Here is a 19,667-nt window from a genome sequence, read left to right as displayed (position 1 = left end):
TTAGAGTGATGTATTTACACCAGGGTTTCCAAATGTTTAAAAATGTGTGTCTTGTACCATTTTCCCAGTTAGCAATTTCTTCAAAGTGAGAGTTTTGAAATCTTCTCTGCCCTTTCTCTCTGCTGAGGTTTGTGCCATATAAACAGGATTTGGAGTATAGCAGCAGACGGCAGGAACGTTGGTAGGTTTTTGTTAGAGGGGTGTAGATTGGCTGAGGATTTTGACAGGAGGATATTTACTGGGGATAATGTGATGTGTGTTAAGCATATTTTATTGATATGTTCTATGACTTGTGAACAATAAGTTGTAATCATAGGGCATTCCCACCAGATGTGTAGCAGGGAGCCATTAATAAGACAACAATGCCAATGTCTTCTCTCCCATTACCAAAGGTATCATGGTTTGTTGGGAGCAGAGTTTAGTAGTAAGCCTTTAGAAAGTCTTGATGTCAATTCATTTAAGTGGGATAGCAGGGACATGTATGTTTGTCGTTTTACTGGATTTTAAATTGTTTTGTGGATTGAAAGATATTTGGCCTCTAGATAAGTGAGTGGGCATTTTTTTTTTGAATGAAAGTCTCAACTTGGTCAGGTGTGTTAATTTTTGAATCCTTAACAGTTATAAACTGTAATAGATTTTAAATTATTCCAAAGGTAGGTGTTTTTAAGTGTTTATTACCCAATATTGGTATAAGGGAGGCTGGGGTCATTGGGGAAAGTTTGCGCGGGTCTTGTATTGCCTTGCGAATTCCCTGAAGGTTCATAATTGCGCCATAGGTTAGGGCTAAGGACACATTTATAATTTTTAACCAGTGAATTAAACCAGAGTAAATACTGGTGTCAGGTGTCAAGAGCGACTTTTTTTATGTTTACTGAGGTTGGTATCTATTGAGTTGTCTACTAACAGGAGCCATCTGACAAGGTGATTAGATTGATAGTAGTGTTAAATGCTAGGAAGGCTAAATCCTCCTTGTGATTTCTTTTGAAATAAATAGGAACTGGCTATTCTAGGTTTATGGTGGTTCCAGATATATTGGTGAAAGAGGGTTTTAAAAGTTTGTTGAAAGTGTTTGGGTACTGCTATTATCATTAAGCCTGATGAAGGGTCCATAGAAGAAAGCTTGCTGTAACATCAAGTAGTTTTGCTAGCCATTAAAAGGTATCATATCTACAAGAATACTTGGTTTCTCTTACTCAGAACAAATCACACGATACTGCTATTGGTTCTGTATAAAAGTTATGTAAAGGAATAGATGTTAACATATATGTGGATATCAAGGTTTTTTTTGTCCCATTCATGAAAGGAAAGGTATATTGAAGCTCTGTAGTTGGTTTTGTATTTTGTTTAAAATTGAAGCGTAATAAATTTATATAGCATGGACGCGTCTGGTGTTAGTGTGATACCCAGAAAATGGATACCAGCAATGAGCCATGTGAAAGGAGACCGTTTTATGATTAGTATCAAATCTTCAGGGACAGAAATAGAAGCCTTAAAAGTTAGTGAATTTTCCAAAATTATCAAAAATTGCTAGGATTGCTGTTTTCGGGTTTGTTATCAGAATTAGGATATTGTATCGATAGGCAGCTGTAGTGTGTGTAAAGGGTGGGGGAAAGCAGGCAGCCCTGGCTAGTACCATTTTTGATCGTGAAGGGTTTTGATAAAGTGTATTTGACCCACACTCTTACTGTGGGTTCTGAATATATAATAATATAATAATAATAATAATCTTTATTTGTATAGCGCCAACTTATTCCGCAGCGCTTTCAGGCATGGATAAATGCAAAACAATACAACAATTGCAACAATTACAATGTGAGATACATTGGGTTAGACACAAATGGGTTGAGGGTGGTACAGGAGGTGCAGGGGGTGGGGAAACAGGCAGTAGGAAATTTTATGTACAGATCATTTATCAGGAGGCAAACAGGGTGGAGCACCATAGGGAGGGGCGAGGGACTAGGTCAGGGGATTTGGTATGCTTCCCTGAAGAGGTGCGTTTTTAAGGCACGTCTGAAATTTCGTGCATCGGGAATTGTCCGGATGCCTTGGGGTAGAGCATTCCAGAGGATGGGTGCTGCTCTAGTGAAGTCCTGTAGGCGAGCATGTGAGGTTCGTATTACAACGGTGTTTAGTCTGAGTGTGTTATCTGATCGGAGTAAGCGCGCTGGGTGGTATACTGACAATAGGGAGGCGATGTATGGTGGCGCAGCGCCATGCAGAGCTTTGTGAGTGAGGTATAGCAGTTTAAATTTAGTTCTGCAGTGGATGGGCAGCCAATGCAGCGACTGGCATAATGCAGAGGCGTCTGAATAACGACTGGATAGAAAAATGAGTCTAGCTGCTGCATTTAATATGGATTGGAGTGGAGAGAGTCTAGTGCGGGGGAGGCCAATGAGTAGCGAGTTGCAGTAGTCAAGCCGGGAGTGGATGAGCGCAACCACGAGCGTCTTTAGCGTGTCCGTGGTGAGGAACGGACGTATTTTAGCAATATTTCTGAGGTGCATGTGGCATGTTTGGGCCAGAGATTGGATATGGGGGGCAAAGGAGAGGTCAGAGTCCAGTGTGACCCCAAGGCATCGGGCATGCTGTCTGGGGGTTATAATGGTGCCAGACACTGGAATGGAGATGTTGAGGGGAGGTCGGTTAGAAGGTGGAAAGACAAGGAGGTCAGTTTTAGAGAGGTTTAGTTTGAGAAAAAGGGAGGACATAGTGTTAGAGACAGCGGACAGACAGTCGGTGATATTTTGGAGGAATGGTCCAGAGATCTCACGAGAGGAGGTGTATAGTTGGGTGTCGTCAGCGTAGAGATGGTATTGGAGGCCAAATCTGTGGATGGTTTGTCCAATTGGGGCAGTATAGATAGAGAAAAGAAGGGGACCAAGGACTGATCCCTGGGGTACCCCGACAGCGAGAGGAAGTGGAGCAGAGATAGAACCAGCAAAGGAAACACTGAAAGAGCGGTCAGAGAGGTAGGAAGAGAACCAGGAGAGAGCAGTATCCTTTAGACCAATAGAGCGGAGCATAGTGAGAAGGAGATTATGGTCGACAGTGTCAAATGCAGCAGACAGGTCAAGGAGGATTAGTAGGGAGTAATCACCTCTCGACTTTGCAGTCATCAGGTCATTTGTTACTTTTGTAAGGGCAGTTTCGGTCGAGTGTAGAGAGCGGAAACCAGACTGGAGGGGGTCGAGGAGCGAGTTGTCAGAGAGAAAGCGAGTAAGGCGGGAGTAGACCAGGCGTTCCAGTAATTTGGAGATAAAGGGGAGGTTTGAGACGGGTCGGTAGTTGGCAGCATTAGTCGGGTCAAGGGTTGGTTTTTTAAGCAGAGGGGATATAATGGAGTGTTTGACTGAGGAGGGAAAAGTGCCAGAGGTTAGGGAGAGGTTGCAGATTGTGGTAAGGTGAGTAATGAGAGCTGGGGAAAGGGAGCAGAGGAGGTGAGAGGGGAGAGGGTCGCTATCGCAGGTGGTGGGGCGGGCAGCGGAAAGGAGCCTGGAGACTTCTTCCTCTGTCGTTGGTTCTAGCGTAGATAGTGAGTAGGTGCTGGATGCAGTGCTGATGAAACTGGGATCAGGGCTAACCATGCCGCTTTCAGAGATTTATTTTCGAATGTGGTCGATCTTTTCTTTGAAATAGGCAGCTAGTTCTCCGGCAGTCAGGTCTGTCGCAGGGGCCTGTTCCTTGGGGCTGAGGAGGGAGTGAAAGGTCTCAAAGAGTTGTTTAGGGTTGTGGGATAGTGAGGAGACAAGGGAGGTGAAATAAACTTGTTTGGCATGGTGAAGGGCTAGGTTATACGTTTTAAGCATGAATTTGAAGTGGAGGAAGTCTGCCGGCAGCTTTGACTTTCTCCACAGCCGCTCGGCGCACCTAGAGCACCGCCGGATGAAGCGCGTTTGGGACGTGAGCCAGGGTTGCCGTGGTCTGCGTTTGACGGCTCGCGTCACAGGCGATGCCACTTCATCCAAGGCACGGCTGAGGGTGGTATGGTAATATTCGGCTGCCAGGTTAGGGCAGGGGAGGCGAGAGATAGGCGATAGGGAGGACTGAACAGTTTCGGCAAACTGTTTAGTGCGGATAGCCTGGAGGTTCCTAGAGGTGCGATAGATAGGAGGGTCAGGAGAGATGCTAGGGTGCCTGATGGAGAAAGAGAGAAGGTTGTGATCTGAGAGTGGAAGGGGGGAGTTAGTAAAGTGAGAAGCAGAGCAGAGAGACGGAGGAAAACTAAGTCGAGAGTGTTACCATCTCTATGAGTGGGGGAGTCAGAGATTAGTGATAGGCCAAGGGAGGAGGTAAGTGTTAAAAGCCGGGAGGCAGATGAGGAGCTAGAGTTGTTAGTAGGAATGTTGAAATCACCAAGGATGAGGGTTGGGATTTCACAGGATAGGAAGTGGGGGAGCCAGGCAGCAAAGTGGTCTAGGAACAGGCGGGCAGGACCTGGGGGGCGGTAAATAACTGCGACACGCAGAGGCATTGGGCGGAAGAGTCGCAGGGTGTGGACTTCGAAGGAGTGGAAGGTAAGCGAGGGAGCTGAGGGAATGACCTGGAAGGTACAGTCTTGGGAGAGGATGATGCCTACTCCTCCACCGCGTCTGTCATCCGATCTGGGGGTGTGGGAGAACTGCAGGCCATTATAGGACAATGCAGCGGGGGAGGTAGAATCGGACTGCTGTATCCAGGTTTCCGTGAGGGCGAGCAAGTTCAAGCGTTTACTGGTGAAAAGGTCATGGATAGTTGGGAGTTTGTTACACGCAGATTGGGAGTTCCATAGGGCGCATTTGAATGGGGCAGGGGGGGCAATTTGGTAGAGAACAGAACGGGGTGGGCCTGGGTTGGGGGAGATGTCCCCTGCAGCTAGGAGTAGCAGAGTAGCAAGGGTAAGCAAATGGCTAGGGGATTTGTGTGGGTGGCTAAGGTGTTTCTTTGCAGTATTGGGGGGTTGAAGGTGTCTTAGGAAGTTGAACAGTGCATGGGAGCCATACATAGGTGAAGAGAGGAGGGAGGGGCTGATGTGGATGGAGTGTGTTGGGGCTGGGCGTTGGAAGAAAGAGTGAAGGCTTAAAAAGAGGATAGTGAAGGAGATTAGTGCAAAGAGGAGAATATTTCCCTTCAGGCTTTGGACAGTTGTGCATGTTACCTGTCTCCTGCTCTGTCGAACTGCGCTGTATAACTGCATCATTCAACAGCATCAAACACTTGTTGCTGGACACTTAGTGCTGGGGACATCAGGTGAGGCTGCCTCGGGTGAGGCATGGAGGGTAGAACTGACTTTAAAGTTCTGGCTACAGGACTTCAGCTGGGAGTGGCTTGTTACATTTCACTAGTCAACCAGCTGACCTGACCCACCTTTAGATGGCTAATGAACAAGATAGGGGGGGGGGGGGGGGGCTTTATTGCCCTCTTACAAAAACAAACTGTGTCCAGCAACACTAAGATGAGACAGGGAGAAAACTATTTGGGGGAGGTGATGAGGAAAATACATATAGTACAAATAGTCTATTCAATTGATATGAAGCAATGGGACATACCATTGCGCACAGATTATGACAAATTTAAAGGTAACACAGCAGAGTCAGTGGAAGGAAGGCGGAGCAGTCAAATTCAGATGGAGTAGAGCAATGGATGAGTGAAACATACCATTGCGCACAGATTATGACAAATTTAAAGGTAACACAGCAGAGTCAGTGGAAGGAAGGCGGAGCAGTCAAATTCACATGAATCAAATATAGGGAAAAGATGGCAGAAATTAGTTGCATTGAAAATCCAAACTTATACAGGACGTGTCTCATGTAGTTTCAATTAACTCTCAAAGGCTTTTTCAGCAAGAGGGGTTTTATTGACGCTGGCGTAATGTATTGCGTTTATGATCCGAGAAGTATTGAACTCCCCTCTGTATTCGAGACTAACTCTACTTGATCCGGATATAGGAGTTTAGTAAGAAAGCGTGAAATTATATGTACGATAAATGTAGCCCACAGTTTAAAGTCAGTTGGCCTATAGTTACTACATAGTTTGGGGCTTTTGCCTTCTTTGGCAATTATGGAAATGAGTGCTTCTAAAGAAGGCTTTGGGAGGGATGTGCCAGTTAATAGGAAGTTACATAATTTGATAAATGGTGGGAGAAGAATTTTAGAGAATTTTTTATAATAATTTATTGGGAATCCATCTGGACCTAGGCATTTCCCATTGGCAATTGATGAGCTGACCTTTAGGATCTCTGGAGCTGTGAACAGTTCGAGTAAATGTGATTTATCTGCTTCTGTAAGTTCAGGAAGGTAACTAAATCTAAGAAATGGTTGTTAGGAGAAGTAGGGAGTCGGGGGAAGAATTGTTTGTTAAGCTATCCAAAGCCTCGTAGTAGGTTTTGAATTCTTTGGCAATTTCTGCTGTAATTGAAGAATGGTCGTGCAAATTTCATGTTTGTGCGGAACAGACGTGTGTTAAAAATTACACTACATAGGGGGTCACTTACTTTTGCAGTTAGAATTGAATAATCAAGAGGCGACCCTTTTACTTTTCTTATTTAGGATACAACGAATAGTCATGCCAAATTTCAGGTTTGTACGACACCGGGAAGTTAGAGAAGATTTTATAGATTACACAGGGGATCACTTACGTTTGCTTTTAGAATTGAATATTGAAGTTGCGACACCTTTATTTTTTATATTTACGACCTAAAGAATGGTCGTGCCAAATTTGAGATTTATGTGGTACAGATGTGTATTACTTACAATACATATCTTTTGCACTTAGAATTGAAATATCAACCTGCAACTACTTTACTTTTTTATGTAGGATCTAAAGAAAGGTTGTGCCAAATTTCACATATGCATGACACTGGAAAGTTAGAGAAGATACAGATTGGATATTAGAAAAAACTTTCTGACAGTGAGGGTGATCAATGAGTGGAACAGGTTACCACGGGAGGTGGCGAGTTCTCCTTAAATGAAAGTCTTTAAACAACGGCTGGACAAATATTGGATGATTTACTGAATCCTGCACTGAGCCAGGAGTTGGACCAGTTGACCCTGGAGGTCCCTTCCAACTCTACCATTCTATGATTCTATAAGAATTAGTGGCGTCAGTCAGTGTGGGCTTTAGCCTTCATCTATATAGATTGTAGAAAACGTAAGCTGTGTGATAGTTACTGTGTGAGTAAAACTTGCTTTTTCCCCTTGGAATTTCAAACTTTTAAATATATATGAATATTAAAATTTAGTATAAATTAGATTCATGTTTTAATGGGTATATTCACTATTGGACACCATTTTATACTACACACAAATTCTTGAATACTTACAGATTTGAGGCTCTTCTCAAGGATGTGCCATGTTGGCTCCATCACTTCAAACATCATGTAATATTGGATGTTTTGTACAAAATTTAACATTCTCTGGCGAAGAGTAAATGCCCCTGCAAACCTGGGATAAAACGCAATAGGGTAAATAAAAATCACAACAACAATAAAAATAAATTAAAAGATAGCTAAATACTTCCTAATTATCAAAGTCACTGGCCAGCAAACTGTTACATGTACTACAATAATACTGGCATGAGGTTACAGGGGCACGGACGTATCCATTGCTATGGAAAGCGCCGAGCCCTGTCCACGAGCAGAAAATAATTGCGATTATCCCCTCGCGGCGGGCAATTTGCAGCATGCTGTGAATTGCCCCCATTCTCCGCAGCCAGCCTACCAGATAGGGCTGACCGGCGGAGATTCGGCAGTGGCTCCTGCTCCGGGCGGCGGAGATCTGCCACGGGACTTCGCAACGCCCGTGGACAGGGGGCCTTACTTTTCAAACAACGTTTGCTCATCTTCTAGCTTGTGTTAGTCTCATCATTTCTGTACTTTACTTGCATAAAAAATTTTGTGGCTTTATCACTGTAAATCACATTTGAAATGTCTGCTACTAGGGTTCTCCCTTCCACTTTCTGTCATTAGGTACAGAATTTCTATAGGCACAAGGACAAACATGTTTCCATAGCAACAGGGGAGGAGCCATTTTTGTGGGCGGCTGTCCTATGCTCATTAGCTGACAGTTCTGCAGATACTGTGATAACGATCTCCACAATCTCTGCCTCTCATGCAGTGGGTGGGTGGGTGTCTGTGTGAGTGCACACATTACACACATCTGTGATTGATTTGTCTCTCTCCCTGCCACAAGAGGGGTGACATTAATGTTGGTCATGTTATCACCCACCCCCAATCAAACAGAGAGCACATTTGTTCTTTAACCCCTTCCCTAACCATGACGTAAGGGTCGTCATGGGAGCGGGGTACTTCCCGCAAAATGACATACCCTTACGTCATAGGGATAGCGTGAGATCATGACAGATCTCGCGCTATCCGGCAGCAGGAGTCGGCTGTCATTGATAGGGGCCTCCCGCTGCAACAGCGGGGGTGCATCAGAGATGCGCCCCCCCCCCCCGCTGTTAACCCCTTCCCTGTCGCAATCTAAGTATGCGCGCTCCCTCTGAGTTCAGCCAGCTCTTGCGATGTTATCGCAGAGAGCCCGCTGGTTGCCATGGCAACAGGACGCTAGATACCGGCGTCCTGTATTGCCATTGCCTAGATCGCTGTAATAAGAGATAAGGCATTGCAGGAGAGAAGCCACATATTGGGTTCTTCCCAAGAAAGGAGTAAAATGATGAAGACTTGCTCATCTAATCACTACTCTACACTGTTGAACCCAGCAGATGCTGCAGTCATTACTGACCCTGGGAGCAAAACAGTTTTACAGAAAAAAAAGGTTAAAACTTTTTTCCTCGTACAAGGCTATAAATATTGAAGAAAAAGAAAAGAAAATCCCTACTCATAACAGGTATTGCCGCATCCATAACAATCTGGTTTGTAAAATATATTCTTTATTAGATATGAGCGAGCACCAAAATGCTCGGGTGCTCGTGTCGAATTTTTTGTAATGCTCGAGAGCTCGTTTCGAGTAACGAACCCCATTGAAGTCAATGGGCCACTCGAGCATTTTTGTATGGGACCGATGCTCCGCATAGCTGATGACTTGTCAAACACCAGAAAACATCTGAAAGTCATGAACACCACAGAAACGGATAGGGAAGGGCAGGGGCAGCATGCATGGCTGCATCTGAGGCTCCCAGGTCCCACTATTAAGCCAAAATGGGGGCAAGAGTCTGGCGTCACCCCCCTAAAAATTTACTTCGGTCAAACCCTCATTAGCAAGGCAAACGCCCTGGCACATCTTAGCTAAGCACCACACTACCTGCAACCATTGACAATCACTGCCTGCAGGTGACACTGCTGCCTCTTCTCCTGGGTTACATGCTGGCATTGCTGTCCAACCCCCCCCCCCGCACGACCCTGCGTCCACAGCGCACACAAAAGTTTCCCTGCACAGCGTTCAGCTGCTCTCATGCCACATGCTCGCTTCATAGCCACACCACCCTCATGTCTATTTATAAGTGCGTACTGGATGAGGAGGAACCGGAGGCACACACTGCAGAGGGTTGGCAGGGCCAGGCAGCGACCCTCTTTGAAACTGTGGACGATAGCCCACAATGATGTGGAGAATTGATGATAGATTGACGTACGATCATCATTCCAATCCCGTGCCACCTCCGTCACAAAATTGTCAGGAGCCGCAAAACATGGGCATAAAGGGGACTTGCGTGCCAGCACTTCTACACATCTCCACAATGCAGCAATACACTGTGTGGGAAGAGTGTGAGCGGGCCCAGGGTCAGGCTCGGTTCCAGCCTCCACCTTGTGTGACCCATGGTGTCACGAGTTACATAGCAATGGGAAATTCAAGTGTCCCCACACAATTCATTCTGTGTAGGTGTCAGATAGTTCAACACCGCAATGGGAAGTCTTTGAGTTCCTTGGGCTCGCCTATTGCAGAGTCTCACCCCACCAAGGACCTTGGCCCACAGTGTATTTGTGCCAGACCTGTAAAACACCGCAATGGGAAGTCTTTGTGCACCCACAGCATAGGCGAGCCCAAGGAACTTGAAGATTGTATTACGCCTAAAGAAATCACAGCGCCCAAACATAGCAGAGTTTCACCCCACCAAGGACCTCGGCCCAAATTTCTACCCTAGTCAGTCAGTGCATTTGTGCCAGACCGGTAAAACACCGCTATGGGAAGTCTTTGTGCACTCCCAGCATAGGCAGACCCCAGTAACATTTCTGTAACAAAAGTATAGGCGAACCCCTCAAACCATTCAGTAAAAACTGCATAGGCGGACCCCCAGTAACATTTCTGCAGCAAAAGTATAGGCAGACCCAAGTAATATTTCTGTAGCAAGAGTATAGATGGACCTCTGTAACATTTCTGTAGCAAAGGTATAGGCAGACCCCAGTAACATTACTGTAGCAAACGTATAGGCAGACCCCAGTATCATTACTGTAGCAAAGGTATAGGCAGACCCCTGTAACATTTTTGTATCAAGAGTATAGGTGAACCCCACAAACCATTCAGTAGAAAAGGTATAGGCAGACCCCAGTAACATTTCTATAGCAAATGTATAGGCAGGCCCCAGTAACATTTCTGTAGCAAAAGTATAATCAGATCGCAGTAATATTTCTGTAGCAAATGTATAGGCAGGCCCCAGTAACATTTCTGTAGCAAAAGTATAGGCAGATCGCAGTAATATTTCTGTAGCAAAGGTATAGGCTGATCACAGTAACATTTCTGTAGCAAAAGTATAGGCAGACCCCAGTAACATTTCTGTAACAAAAGTATAGGCGGACCCCTGTAACATTTCTGTAGCAAGAGTATAGGCAGACCCCAGTAACATTTCTGTAGCAAAGGTATAGGCAGAACCCAGTAACATTTCTGTAGCAAAGGTATAGGCAGACCCCTGTAACATTTGTGTATCAAGAGTATAGGTGAACCCCTCAAACCATTCAGTAGAAAAGGTATAGGCAGACCCCACTAACATTTCCATAGCAAAAGTATAGGCAGACCCCAGTAACATTTCTGTAGCAAGAGTATAGGCAGACCCCAGTAACATTTCTGTAGCAAAAGTATAGGCAGAGCCCAGTAACATTTCTGTAGCAAAAGTATAGGCAGACCCCAGTAACATTTCTGTAGCAAAAGTATAGGCAGACCCCTGTAACATTTCTGTAGCAAGAGTATAGGCAGACCCCAGTAACATTTCTGTAGCAAAGGTATAGGCAGAACCCAGTAACATTTCTGTAGCAAAGGTATAGGCAGACCCCTGTAACATTTGTGTATCAAGTGTATAGGTGAACCATTCAAACCATTCAGTAGAAAAAGTATAGGCAGACCCCACTAACATTTCCATAGCAGAAGTATAGGCAGACCCCAGTAACATTTCTGTAGCAAGAGTATAGGCAGACCCCAGTAACATTTCAGTAGCAAAAGTATAGGCAGACCCCAGTAACATTTCTGTAGCAAAAGTATAGGCAGACCCCAGTAACATTTCTGTAGCAAAAGTATAGGCAGACCCCTGTAACATTTCTGTAGCAAAAGTATAGGCAGACCCCAGTAACATTTCTGTAGCAAAGGTATAGGCAGAACCCAGTAACATTTCTGTAGCAAAGGTATAGGCAGACCCCTGTAACATTTGTGTATCAAGAGTATAGGTGAACCATTCAAACCATTCAGTAGAAAAGGTATAGGCAGACCCCACTAACATTTCCATAGCAAAAGTATAGGCAGACCCCTGTAACATTTCTGTAGCAAGAGTATAGGCAGACCCCATAAAATTTCTGTAGCAAAAGTAAAGGCAGACCCCAGTAACATTTCTGTAGCAAGAGTATAGGCGAACCCCTGAAACATTGGTGTACCATGAGTGTAGGCGAAGGCCGGAAAAGGATACAATTTCTTACCGAAAATTCAATTTTTCCGAGTCATCATGACGGCATACCTAGAGGTTGCCCCTTGACCTTATAGGGACAGAAAGCAAGAGACTTGAAAAGGCTCCTCCTGCCTCCCATTCTCCAGTGTCTTCCAAATTACTTACATGGACATGTCTCGGTTTACCAGGAAAAGATATTTATTTGCTCCAAGACAAAAACAAAATAGTCCCATTTGAACAGAAAATAGGAGGGTAGCTTACCCAAACCTTAACAGAGATATTATGCCATAATGTCGCATGTAAATTATATATGGGAGTCTCTGGATATACTTATCTATACCCACACAATTACACATGCATATATGTGTTCCCCTTTTTTGGGAGAGAATAACGTGCCATCATGAGGACTCGGGGAAAAAAGGAATTTTCGGTAAGAAATTCTATCCTTTTCCCCAGCGTCATCATGACAGCATACCTGGAGTTATACCAAATTATTTTTCAGGGGGGGGGGGGGGGACACTATTGCCTGTAAGACCTTCCTCCCAAACGACAGGTCCGAGGAGAGGTCAGTATTCAGTCTATAAGGTTTAGTGAAGGTGTGCAGGTTAGACCATGTGGCCGCCCTGCATATCTGGTCCAGCGTAGCCATGGCCCTCTCTGCCCAAGAGCAGGATACTGCTCTCGTCGAGTGGGCCTTGAGTCTTTCGGGGATCGGTCTGTCGCTGGAAGAATAGGCCTGCTGGATTGTTGTTTTTATCCAGCGGCTAATGGACCCCTTAGAAGCCGCTCTTCCTCTGCCCGCCCCTGAAATTGAATAAAGAGATGGTCAGTCTTTCTAAAGGAGGATGTGTGTTCCAAATAACTCAGGATGGCCCTTTCTACGTCCAGGATGTGGTATTCTCTCTCCCTATTGTTTTTCGGGTCCTGACAGAATGATGAAAGGATAATCTCCTGCTGCCTATGAAACTTTGAGGCTACCTTAGGCAAGAAGAAGGGGTCCATTTTCAGTCTGATTCTATCGTACAGGACTAGCAAATATGGTGTCTTGCATGAGAGGGCCTGGATTTCGCTAACCTGCCTCGCCGTCATGATTGAGACTAAGAATATGGTTTTAAGAGTTAGCATTTTAATTGATGTTTGGTCGATGGGCTCGAAGGAGGGCCTACAGAGGCTTTTGAGCATTAAGCTTAAAGGGGTTGTCCCGAGGCAAACAAAAATTTTAAATTAGCCCATTTCCCGTCACCCCCCCCCCCCCCCCCCGGCATAAAATAGCAATTTAAAGCGGTTTTTAAGCCGCTTGCTACTCACCGATGTGCTGAAATGTGAAGTTATAAAAATCTTCTCCCTAAGATGGCCGCCGGTCCTTTCCCAGGGATGCACCGCGATTTTCATCCATGGTGCACCACGGGTCTTCTCCCATGGTGCACCATGGGCTCTGTGCGGTCCATTGCCGATTCCAGCCTACTGATTGGCTGGAATCGGCACACGTGACGGGGCGGAGCTACGATGACAACGCGGTGACCAGCTCTCCGGCACAAGCGGCCCCATTCACCAGGCAGAATCACGGACTGCGAAAGCGCGTCTAAAAACGCCAGAAGACATCAGAATTAGATGGAGCCATGGAGACGGGGACGCTAGCAACGGAGCAGGTAAGTGAATAACTTCTGTATGGCTCATATTTAATGCACGATGTATATTACAAAGTGCATTAATATGGCCATACAGAACTGTATAACCCCACTTGCTGCCGCGAGACAACCCCTTTAAGTCCCATGGGGGTACTGTACTACGACATAGTGGTCTCATCCTCTCCGCTGCCTTCATAAATCTACGGATTAGCCTATGTTTGGCCAGTGGTTGGTCCAGAATGGCCGAGAGGGCCGAAACCTGCACCTTAAGGGTCCCTGGCCTTAGGTTTTTATCCAGGCCCTCCTAGAGGAAGTCCAAGATCTCCGGCACCGAGGTGTCGAGGTTGGAGACCTCCGACCCCCTCCACGAGGAGAACCTCTTCCATATCTTGTTGTAAATAGCAGATGTTACAGGTTTGCGGGACTGGCGCAGAGTTGATATTACTCTGGCGGACAGACCTTGTCTCAGTAGTGTTTGTTCCTCAACATCCATGCTGTGAGGTTCAGCCTCTGTACGTTGGGGCACAGCACTGGGCCCTGCGATAGGAGATCCTCTCTGGCTGGGAACCAGATTGGATCCGCGATGGCCAGTTTTAGGAGCAGGAGGAACCATGCCCGCTTTTCCTAATACGGGAAAACTAATATGACGGTCGTGTGGCTTTGCTGGATTTTCTGTAGAACCCTTGGGATAAGGGGAATGGGAAGGAAGGCGTAAGCCAGACCGATGTCCCAGCTCTGGGAGAAGGCGTCCATCCCCTCGGCCTTGTCTCTTGGATCAAGGGAAAAATAAACGGGGCATTTTGCGTTTAGACCGATCGCAAAGAGGTCCACCTGCGGCCTGCCCCAGGTATCTGTAATGTGCTGGAACTCCTCCTGGTTCAGAGACCATTCCCCTGGGTCCAGGCGTCTTCGGCTGAGGTAATCGGCTGTTGTGTTCTGGGACCCCCTGAGGTGGACTGCTGTCAGGGACCGCACTGTGGCTTCGGCCCACCGAAAAATCTGGGCTGTTAACTTCAGAAGATGGTAATTCCTGGTGCCTCCCTGGTGGCGAATAAGGGAGACCGCAGTCACGTTATCAGAGAAGATTTTGATGTGCTAATCCCTTAGGGTGTCCTGTGCTCTGCGCAGTGCTTCCCAAATGGCCATGAGTTCCCTGAAATTTGAGGTCTGGTTCCTAGTCCTTGGGCCCCATTCGCCTTGCAACAGGCGATGTCCTATTTGCACTCCCCAGCCGAGTTGGCTCGCGTCGGTGAACACGCTAATGAAGGGTTCCGCCACACACTGGGATTCTGCACTTAAATTACGCGCTAACTGCCACCAGTGAAGGGACTGGGTGACCGATGATGACAGGGGCATCCTGGCGTCTAAGGAGGTCGCTGCTCCATCCCAGTTGCCCAGGACGGCCCTCTGGAGCGTTCTAGTACGCCTGGGCCAATGGAATTATCTGAATGCACGATGTCATGAGGCCCAGGAGTCTTATTCCGTCCCTTACCATTATTTGCCTCTTCCCCCTGTATTTATGGACTGCCTGTCTAAGGCTCTCCTGCCTAGGTGGTGGCAAGGATAGGGTCTGTGACTCTAAATCTATCCGTACCCCCAAAAATGTTTTGCGAATTTCGGGGAGGAGGCTGGATTTTTGGAAATCTATGACCCACCCTAGTCTCTGGAATAGGGTGATAGCCTGAACGGTATCCTCCTTGAAGTCTTTTGGCGAGGGTCCTATTAAGAGGAAGTCGTCCAGGTAGGGAATAATATTAAGCATCTCCACCACAATCTTAGAAAAAACTCTGGGTGCCGTGGATACGCCGAATGGTAGGCACTGAAACTGGAAGTGATACAAGCGGCTTCCTATCTTGATCGCAAACCGCAGGTACTTATGGTGCTCTGGCAGGATCGGGACGTGATAGTACGCATCTTTCAGGTCAACTGTGCTCATATAGTCCCCCTTTTTTACTAGGGTTACTGCTGACCTGATGGTTTCCATGTTTAATTTTTTTTATAAATAATATATCTGTTCAGGCCCTTCAGGTTGAGGATCATCCGGTGGGTGCCGCTCGGTTTTTTAACGAGGAAGAGGGGAGAATAGTATCCCAATCCTTGCTTGACGGTGGGGACCTGGACTATAGCCCCCATATGTAGCAGATTAGTGGTCTTGCTCCTGAAGATGTCCTGGAGGACAGGGGACTGCGTGGGGGTAACCATGAAATTGTTTGGGGGCCGGGCGAAGAACTCTATCCTGTACCCGTGGGATATCAGCTGGAGAACCCACGGGTTATCCGTAATACGCTGCCATTCCCGAGCAAACTTTAGTAGTCTACCCCCCACCTGGGAATCCTCTATGGGGGTAATGATTGCTTTTGTCTTACCCATGCCACCCTTGGGGTAGGACCAGCGGCCCATCTTCCCCTTTCCCCGGTAGGGTCTGAAGGACGGTTGTTGTCTGGGGGGTGGCCCGGTTCTTGCCTGGTCTGGAAAGCTGTGGGTCCTATCGGTTGCTTTCTTGAGGATTTCTTCCAGGTCAGCACCGAAAATATACTGGCCATGAAAGGGGATGTTGCACAGTTTACTCTTGGACGTGGCATCTCCTTTCCAGGTCTTCAGCCAGATCGCCCGCCTGGCCATGTTGTATAATGCTGCGTTCATGACTGCTAGTCTCATTGACTTGGCGGAAGCGTCTGCCAGGAAGCTTGTTGCCAGTTTCAGCAGGGGTATGCACTCCTGTATCGCTTCCTTGGGTGCTCTCTGCTTGACCTGGTCGTCCAGCTCCCCCAGCCAGAGAAACATAGACCTCGCGGCTGACGTGGCAGCGACATTTGATTTCAGAGTGTAAGCTGCCGTCTGCCAGACTGGCTTCATTAGGGCGTCCACTCTATTGTCCATAGGATCTTTAGGGTGTGATGAGTCCTCAAAGGGAAGCGCTGTCTTCCTGGCCATCCTGGCCACCTGCGCGTCTAACTTTGGGATGTCTTCATAAATGCGCACGTCCTCCTCCGTGAAGCGGAGCCTCTCCTTGTATTCGCGGGGTAGATAGAGATGTTTATCTGCGCAGGCCCACTCGTCAGAGATTACTTTTTTAAGGGTGGTGTTCACTGGAAACACGGTATTGTTTCTCGGGCAGAGCCCACCAAACACATCATCCTGTACGGATCTTGGCTCGACCGTGTCTTCAATCTTCATGGTGTTTCTCACCGGCTTTATCAGATCATCGAGATCACCTGACGAAAAATAGCATTTCTTGTTTTCGTCTTTAGGGTCGAGGGGATGGTCGAATAACTCGTCCTCGGAAAGTTCGCCCAATGACTGCTCCAAGTCTGAGCTTGTTAGTGAAGCGTTACTAGGCCATTTAGCGGCCCTTTTTTCCCACTGGACTGAGGGAAGGCTGGAAAGCGACGCCCGGACTTCTTCCCTAAGCAGGGACCTTATGTCCTCCATGAATGCCGACTGTTCCTCTGAGGATTCTTGTCGTACATTCTGGGCATAGCGATTTTTTGTATGCCTCGTCTAGCTTCTTAAAGCACAGGGAACACTTCCTGTGCCTTTTCTTACGATCTTGTTTAGTTTTGGCGGATTCCCTGTCCTGTAACGATACATGCATGTGCATAAGATAACCCCCGTACGTTGCCCGTAAACCCAAAATTTTGTACATATTGCAACGGTTTTTTGGTTTTAGGTGAAACACACAGTTTGCAGGGCTTCCAGATCGGTCTCTCTGCTTGTCATGGTATCCACAGTAGCAATAAGACAGACCTGTTGCCTGGATAAACCTTCTCTGAAGGTGTCCTGCAGTGGAAGCTTGTCAGGGGGCTTTTTAAAAATTTCCCGGGCTCTAATTCAGGGTTGCGCTGCGTCTGACGTTACCACGTCACGCCGCGTCACTAGCCCCGCCCGCCGACGACACGCGGACGTGCTGGAGCCTGCTTGCCTGGAGGAGAGAGGTCTCAGAGCCTGTGGCCTGCCATTCTCCTCGGCACTGCGGTGATGAAGCGGGGAGGCCCCCTGTGGCCCGTATCCCCCGGACCGCGATAGGAGAGGGGTCTCAGAGCCTCTGGCCCGCCGCTCTCCGTGGCGCTGCGGTGGTAAAGCCGGGTGGCAGAAATCTATGGTCCGCGGTACCCCCGAATCGCACTGAGCAGGAAAGGAGGTGAGAGGGGAGGCGAGCCTGTGGTCTGCACTTCCCCCCCTGTCAGCTTTTTGCAGGTCTCTGTAGGGACAGGAAGCACTGGAGAATGGGAGGTAGGAGGAGCCTTTTGAAGTCTTTTGCTTCCTGTCCCTACAAGGTCAAGGGGCAACCTCCAGTTTGCCGTCATGATGATATCGGGGAAAAATTGGTGCACCAAGAGTACAAGTGCACCCCTGAAAAATTGCTCAACCACGAGGGCAGGTGAAACCCATAAACATTTCTAAAAGATACAGCTCGCTGTTGCTTAATTTGTAACAGAGCCTGAAGGCAGCCCTGTGAAAAATTGTTTTCTGTTAAAGTATCAATGCTTTTGAAACTTTGAAAAATTGTAAATAACTTTTAAACAGAGCCTTTTGGGCAGCAGAAAAATTGGCAGTTCAGCATGATCACATGCTGTTTTAGGAGGAGGACTAGGAGGGGAAGGAGTAATAATATCAGAGAGTGATTGACAAAGGTAATTCCCCCTTTTGTGTGGTGATAGAGGATGCTTTTTTTCTCCTGTTGCAGCGAAAAGAAGCTGGGGAAATCCAGCCTTTGTTCATCTTTATGAGTGTAAGCATGTCGGTACTGGCAGTTGACAGGCGGGTATGCTTATCCGTGATGATTCTGCCAGCTGCACTAAACACCCTCTCTGACAAGACGCTAGTGGCAGGGCAGGCCAGCACCTCCAGGGCATACAGCGCAAGTTCGTGCCACGTGTCCAGCTTTGACACCTAATAGTTGTATGGAGCAGAGGCATCACGAAGGACGGTGGTACGATCGGCTACATACTCCCTCACCATCTTTTTACAGTGCTCCCTCTGACTCAGCCTTGACTGGGGAGTGGTGACACAGTCTTGCTGGGGAGCCATAAAGCTGGCAAAGGCCTTGGAGAGTGTTCTCATGCCTGCGCTGGACATGCTGCCTGATCCCCGCGCCTCCCCTGCTACTTGGCCCTCGGAACTGCATCTTCTGCTACAAGCGCTGTCAGATGGGAACTTTAGCATCACTTTTTCCACCAGGGCCTTGTGGTATTGCATCACTCTCGTACCCCTTTCCTCTTCAGGGATGAGAGTGGAAAGTTTCTCCTTATACCGTGGGTCGAGAAGGGTGTACTCCGTGTTGGCAAGAATGCGTCTAACGCGAGGGTCACGAGAAAGGCAGCCTAACATGAAGTTAGCCATGTGTGCCAGGGTACCAGTACGCAACACATCGCTGTCCTCACTAGGAAGATCACTTTCAGGATCCTCCTCCTCCTCTACAGCCCATACATGCTAAACAGATGAGAGGCAAGCAGCATGGGTACCCTCTGCAGTTTGCCCAACTGTCTTTCCCCTCCTCCTCCCCCTCATCCTCCTCCAGAACATGCTGAGATATAGACATGAGGGTGGTCTGGCTATCAAGCGACATACTGTCACCCCCTGTCTCCTTTTCCAACCGCAAAGCGTCGACCTTTATGCTTTGGAGCGAACTTCTCAGCAGGCAAAGCAGCGGGATGGTAACGCTAATGATTGCCACATCGCCGCTCACCATCTGGGTAGACTCCTCAAAGTTTCCGAGGACCTCGCAGATATCTGCCATCCATGCCCACTCCTCGGTAAAGAATTGCAGAGGCTAATTACCACCTCACCGCCCATGTTGCAGCTGGTATTCCACTATTGCTCTACGCTGCTCATACAGCCTGGCCAACATGTGCAGCATAGAATTCCAGCGTGTGGGCACATCGCACAGCAGCCGATGCTCTGGCAGCTGAAAACGATTTTGCAGGGTCCTCAGGGTGGTAGGGTCCGTGGTGGACTTGTGGAAATGTCAGACAAGTGGGGGTAGTTTTTCAGAAACCGCTAAACCACCAGATTGAAGACGTGGGCCAGGCATGGCACGTGTGTGAGGCTGCCGAGCTGCAGAGCCGCCACCAGGTTACAGCTGTTTTCACACACGATCATGCCCGGTTGGAGGCTCAGTGGCGAAAGCCATAGGTCAGTCTCTGTCAGACCCTGCAACAGCTCGGGGGCCATGTGCCTCTTGTCACCTAAGCTGAATAGTTTCAGCACGGCTTGCTGACGCTTGCCCACCGCTGTGCT

At 47.5% G+C, this 19,667-nt stretch overlaps 1 protein-coding gene across 2 annotated transcripts in view; it reads right to left on the bottom strand.

Annotated features, from left to right (window-relative positions):
- The window catches only part of TUBGCP2 (tubulin gamma complex component 2), a 238,931-nt gene that overhangs the window by 52,307 nt on the left and 166,957 nt on the right, over window positions 1–19,667 (bottom strand). For both annotated transcript variants that reach the window (XR_010792583.1, XM_066600339.1), the window contains exon 11: window positions 7,298–7,418. Coding sequence is in view for 1 of the 2 variants with exons in the window: in XM_066600339.1 (XP_066456436.1) it covers window positions 7,298–7,418 (121 nt within the window). In the remaining variant the exon portion in view is untranslated. The remainder of the gene's footprint in view (window positions 1–7,297; window positions 7,419–19,667) is intronic.

Source organism: Eleutherodactylus coqui, chromosome 4 (assembly GCF_035609145.1).
Source record: "Eleutherodactylus coqui strain aEleCoq1 chromosome 4, aEleCoq1.hap1, whole genome shotgun sequence".
NCBI lineage: Eukaryota > Metazoa > Chordata > Amphibia > Anura > Eleutherodactylidae > Eleutherodactylus > Eleutherodactylus coqui.
This window is presented reverse-complemented; position numbering and strand designations above follow the sequence as displayed.